Source organism: Nannospalax galili, unplaced genomic scaffold (genome assembly GCF_000622305.1).
Source record: "Nannospalax galili isolate Female #2095 unplaced genomic scaffold, S.galili_v1.0 scaffold300, whole genome shotgun sequence".
Lineage (NCBI taxonomy): Eukaryota > Metazoa > Chordata > Mammalia > Rodentia > Spalacidae > Nannospalax > Nannospalax galili.
The window spans coordinates 2,215,867-2,221,866 of NW_008347322.1; the positions used below are offsets into that span (position 1 = coordinate 2,215,867).

The 6,000-nt window shown below is 48.4% G+C and overlaps 1 protein-coding gene across 1 annotated transcript in view; it reads left to right on the forward strand.

Moving 5' to 3' along the window:
* Positions 1 to 6,000, forward strand: part of Ddx31 (DEAD-box helicase 31) — a 69,776-nt gene that overhangs the window by 39,628 nt on the left and 24,148 nt on the right. Inside the window, exon 17 of the mRNA XM_008843955.3 lies at positions 1,342 to 1,423. Within this exon, the coding sequence (XP_008842177.1) occupies positions 1,342 to 1,423 (82 nt within the window). The remainder of the gene's footprint in view (positions 1 to 1,341; positions 1,424 to 6,000) is intronic.

Consider the following 6,000-nt stretch of genomic DNA (forward strand, 5'->3'; position numbering starts at 1 on the left):
TCCCTTTCCCTTTCTCCCTGCAAGTGCCGTCTCAGCAGCGCACATTCCATCCTCTCCAGATCTAGTTGTGTGCTGCTCCCCAGTTCCAGAGCCACGGCCTCGCAGTGATGGGTGTCCTGTGGCTCCCCAGACTCTGGTGTGAAGGTCACATGCTCCTGTTTTGGCTCCTGATTTATGTTCATGAAGGACGTCCAAATTCTGGCTGCAGCAGTTTAGTTTGTTCACGCCTCCAGATTCCTTGCAGATTCTTTGGTCCTCAGCCCCAAACAATGAAGAGACGGAAGAGTGGTGAAGCTGGTCCAGGGCGAGGAGGAGCAGAGCTGTGCAGAGTTCGTTGCCCTTCCCTGCAGCCGTTGCCTCGCTGTTGAGGGGCTTTAAGTTTAAAGCTGAACAGACCATGAGGTGTTTATTTCATCCTTTGCTCACGTCAAAGCATTACAACAGGAAGCAACCCTATGTGTTCAGGAATCAAGCTTTGTTAAACAGTGGCAGGGGCTGGAGAGAAGGCTCAGCAGTTAGGAGCACTGGCTGCTCTTGCAGAGGACCTGGGTTCAGTTCCCAGCACCCCCAGGGTTGGCAACATGGCTCAGTAGGTAAAAGTGCTCGCCACTGAGTCTAATGACCTGAGTTGGATCCCATGTGTGGTGGGAGGGAACTGACTTCCCAAGTTGTCCCCCGACCTCTGCACACCATGCAGCACACACGTGCCCACTTCGTAAACCTGAACATACAAATCACTACTTGGTGGAGACCAAGCATAGTCACCTCACCTGTAATCCCAGCACTCAGGGGAGGCAGGAAGATCAAGGCCAGCAGCCTAGAGCACATGAGACTCTGTCTCAAAAATAAAAGTAGAGGAAAGGAAGACAGACGCGATGATGGAAAGACAGGAAGGAAGGGTTCCCCCACAAAGGATCTAAATATGACCTTTCAATTCATCAGGGAGGAAGGAAGCACAGAGCGTTGGCCTGGCCTGGCCCTGCGGTGCCACATGCCTTACCTTCAGATATCTGCGGGGCTAGGAAAATACCCTTTCTAAAACATTTTTTTAGTGTTTTTTGGTGGGTGTGGGTCGGTGTGCACTTGCCATGGCACAGGTGTGATCAGAGGACAGCTTCTGGGATTCAGTTCTCTCCTGCCATGTGGGTCCCAGGGATGGAAATCAGGTTGCCAGCATAGGTGGCAGGAGTCTTTACCTGCCGAGGCATCTCGCCAGCCCAGTGTCCCTTAGGTGCTGCTCCTCCTTTAGGTCTGATTAGCTTCAGAATCTGTCAGTTTATGCATCAAAATTTGGGGGGATTTTTGGAAAGTAAAGCTTTAATGTGATCCTTCCTTCTACAGCATTTCTGAAATCAAGATGGAAGATATTTTGTCTGTCCTGACAAGGGATGATTGTTTTAAAAGGAGGAAGGGGGCAGCCCAGGTGAGTCTCATTGTTTACTGGTGCTCCCCGATGTGACTCGGTTCTTGATCTGGGTGAGAGATTTTGTATATGGGCCATTTCTTCTGCCAAGCAGTACATACATTTTAAGGACCCATGAGCAGTAGATGAGGTCGGGTCTTCACTGTAGGGTTTCCCACCTCTTTGTCCTGGATATGTTTGCGGGTCTCGTCAGTTAACGGGCTTCCGTGCATTCTGGAGGTCTGCCGCAGCAGGCTTCCCAGAACGGTGATCTAGGGCATTGGGTCTGGAACCCGTTACATGCTCACCCCTGGGGCTCCTCTCCAGGTCATCAGCACAGATACTAACTGGACCTGTCCATCCCATAGCAGCTTGAAGGCACAAATGTCTCTGTGTCTCCTTCAGACACACTTAGTGTGTCCATTTTTTAATGTGAGTACACTATCCACAGAGGAAAAGTAGAGTTGAGATCATTAAGAAGAAAAATTGCTATTATCCATGCAGCTCCATATGGAGACCGCTAGCTGTCCAGGCCAGCCTGAGCATCCACCCGGCTGGCTGCAGCTTCTCTAGGCCTCACCCTCCAGCCCATTACTCAGTGCTATACACGGCAGGGCTGTGCACGCACTCAGTGTATCACACACGCAAGTGTGTATTGCTCTTAGGCTGAGTGGAGGGATCACAATTAAATCAAACTGGGTGTTTCTTTTATGCATTGGGATGTGCCTTTATTTAGACCAGTTTTGTCCCTGAGGCAGAAACCACATTTGCCTGACCCTGACTTCGGTTCGCTTCTTCCAGAGCATACCTAAGGATGTTTACCTCAGCAGGAGAGGGAGCAGGTGCACTGTTAGTGGGTGCTAAACTGCTAATAGGCACAGCCCCATTTCAGTCCTCCCAGCAACTCCATAAGGCAGATACTGCCTCAGTTTTTAAGTGTAGAGACAGGCACTTGGGGGGTGAAGAATTTCACCAGTCAGGCTTGTGGTCCTTGATCTTCTGAGTTTGAAAATAGGGGACCCATCCTCAAAGCAAACACTTAATACATGCCTGTGCACCTCCATCATCAGTAATGACGCCAAGAAGACACACTTGAAACACGGAGTTGTTCTTGCTTTTTCATCGCTGTAATCCAGGCTGGCATTGAACTCAAGGTCCTCTTGGCTCAGCCTCCCCAGGGCTGAGTTTCCAGGCATGAGCCACATGACCAGCTTGAAATGTCTTTGTTTTAGTGGCACCGAAGGAGGGTCCCAGGGCCTTGCACATACTGCGTTTCACCGTCAAGGTGCACCCCGGCCCTGATTGCTTTAGTAGTCCTTGGCCGCTCCCGTAGAGGTCAGCCTTGGTCAGTAAGTGGCATTACCTCACAGATCCTGTGACTAGATAAAGCTACTGAAGACCCAGTTGATGAGCTTATTTTCAGTGATTTTTTTTTTTCCTTTTTTCATGTAAAACATGGTGTGCATACCAGACTTTGGGCCGCACCTGCCAGATCATTAAGGAATTGACACTGGTCACACAGGTAGATACTCTTTGGTCTTGGCACGCATCTCTTCTGAACTGTTGTGAACTCTGGTTTAGGGTTTGAGTGTTTGACCTTCCGTAGATGCTTCCCTGGGGCTCCAGTCCAGCACCATGGTGTCAACAGGAAGCTTGAGAGCTACGAAGGCACGGCGTAGTAGAGTGGTTCAGAGCAGGGCCCTGGGTCAGATTCCCTATCTGACGTCTTCTGGGAGCTTTGGCCAAGTACTGGACCTTTCTAAGCCTCCACTTCTTCATGTGTAAGACTGAGGTGTCACAGTTCAGACTCTTCTAAGGAGATTGGAGGGCAGTGTGAGAAATGGTCCAAAGGCCCCAGGTTTAATGCAAAGTACCAAAGGCCTTTACGTCCGTAGTGCATTGTAGTCAACTAAATTAGCAGCAGATGTGGGATCCAAGCCCAGGCTCGGCAACGTGAGTCCCAGGACCTTTTTTTCTTTCTCTACCCTAATAAGTGGAACGTTGGCATCTGCCTGTGCTCCAGAAATAAGAGCCAGCAGGAACAGTATAAAATGGGATACTAAAAGTCAGGTCAAACGTGGCCTTCTATGCACTGTTCAGGGACCAGCTTTGGTCTGTCTGTTTCCCTGAACACAGTCCTTTTTCTCCGGGGAGGTGATCATTGTGTTCACACAGCCTCCTACAGCCGCGGCCCCAGCCTGTCCCCACGGAAGGAGCAGAGCAGCTGCATTTCCCGTCCTTCAACATCTGACCATGCAATCTTTAACACCTGCCCTTCTGTGGCTGTACGGCATCAGTTCTTCTCCTTAAGCCTTTTTTCCTGGCTACAGGCCAGCCTGGGCTTGGATCCCGGCCTCCTGGCTGGTACCTCTGTAACTTTGGTTAGATTTTCTTCCTCAGAGCCTCACTCTTCCCGTCTGTAAAATGGTAGTGAGAGTGCCTGTCTTAAAGAGTTGCCTGAAGGGTTAATGAAACGAGGCAGAAAGAAGTTGCTGTACTTACTCCTATAGCCTTACCCCAGGGTCCTGCCTTTTTTTGTGGGAATGAACTAAATGCTCTTAGTGTTTGGTGATGTTTGTTTAGAAAAGAAAGTGCTAAGCAAGATTGGGGTTTCACTGACATGACCTCTCTCATTAACTTGGAAAGCCAGTCACACTGGGCTCTAAACATCCTGTTCAAGACCTGGCTTGGAGGGCCAACTTTAATCTTAAGGAAAAGCAAGCCTGACCTAAATTGGTGTATGGCTAACACAGACGCGTGGCCTGAGAGTGCGGTGGGTGTGGGGTCCGACTTCTCCTGTTTTGCATGAGAAACATGGCCTGTGCTGTCCGCACCTCTTGGTGTGCACTAGCAGCTGTCCTGATGCCAGGTGTGCACAGTGGGCCTGGGAGGCTGGCAGCACAGCTGGCACCTCAGTATCATGCCCCTCTCCTTCACCCAGCTACTCTGAAGTTCATGGTAAATGTCCCTTTGACGCACACAGTTTGGATTCTTGTGAACAGAAAGAAAGCGAGTGAGGCATCTGTAAAATGTATATTTCATATTTAGGTGCATGAAATATATATTTCTATAGCTGCGTCTGGGTGTGTGAGTGCTCACCCACCTACAAAGAGAATAAATTTGATCTTTCAGCTTGACTCGGGGGCACTTGGAAGGTTCTGGGGACCACGGGGTGAAGCTCAGCTTGGCAGGAAAGTGATTAAAGCAAAGTTCTTGCATTCAGTTAAATAGACCTTGGAAGTTAGCAGTGCCAATGGACTTGCCTACACACACGCACACACAGACCGCTCCCCATCACTGCCACCACCTAAAACTTTACAAACAAATGTTCCAGCCTAGTTAACTCAGAAGCAGCTCTTGGTTCTTGGGAGGTGTGATGTTTTCACGGCAGTGTGCACACACCCAGCATGCCTTCCCTCAAGTTTTTTTTGTCCTGTGAACTCTGCTTGTAAAGTTCTCCAAACTGTCGGCCTTGGGAGGTGTTAAAATTGGATCAGAGCCCCTGGCTCACCCTTTCTGATGGTCTGTTCTCTCCAGGATCAGTAGGTGCTGCAGACACAGGCACACCCAGAGCCAGTAGAGGGCTGGAAGTGTGTTTCTCTAAGCTGCCTGTGGGCTCCCAGCTTCATTAACCAGCAGCCCGCCTGTGTGAGGTGTAGAGGCAGTCCTGCCTGCTCACGAGCCTCGGGGCTCTGACCCGCTCTCATTACGGAAGCATTTACCTGTCTGGGGTGGAGGCGGCACTGCCGAACTCTGCCCCCTCTGTCTCAGTTTAAATTTAGACTGTCCTCCCTATTACCAAAAATACCTCATTCGTTCTCACGAGGGGCAACCTGGAAGTGTTTCTGGAATCGGGGGCTAAGACATGCTTTTTCCTAAATGTACTGTGTTTTCTGTCATTAACTTTTTCTTACATTTTACTAAAGTGACCCCATCATTTCAAGCATGTGAACCTGATTTTATCATTTTTCTACATATTTCAGTTGAATATATACTCCATTATATATATGTAGAGAGGGGTTTTTTGTTTTGTTTTGTTTTCTTTTTTTGGTTGGGAAGAAAAGATGCCTCATTTTGAAACCTAAAGGGGGGAATAAGAAAAGGCCTTTGTAATATATTGCCATATTATCACTAAATCCCCTGACAGTTGTGACACAGAAGCTAGTCACCTGTCACTTAAGCTTGAGGTCTCTTTAATTTTCTCCTGGAATTCGCACCAGGCTGTCTTTAATTTGAGGCCTTTATTGGAATTCTGAAACCTCTCTGCCTCCCTGGCTCTCAGATCTATTCTGAGAGCTGTTACAGAGTGTATACAATAACCAACAGAGGGATTCAGAGAGGGCTGCGGCTCTGTTTATTTAACACTCTAGAGGGATTTTTGTGCTTATTCGGTCCTGGCTGCCCGGCTTTCAATATCGCTTTGACAACCATTCTGCCCTTCTCATTAATTTTAAACAGTTAAAACACAGGAAAAAGAGGAAAAAGTTTCCATTATTAAAGTGCTTTACTTTTTAATAACAGAGGATTCTGTCCGCCAGGGGAAAGGGCATCTTCGCTAATTTCACATTCATATTAAAAAAAAATACATACATATATAT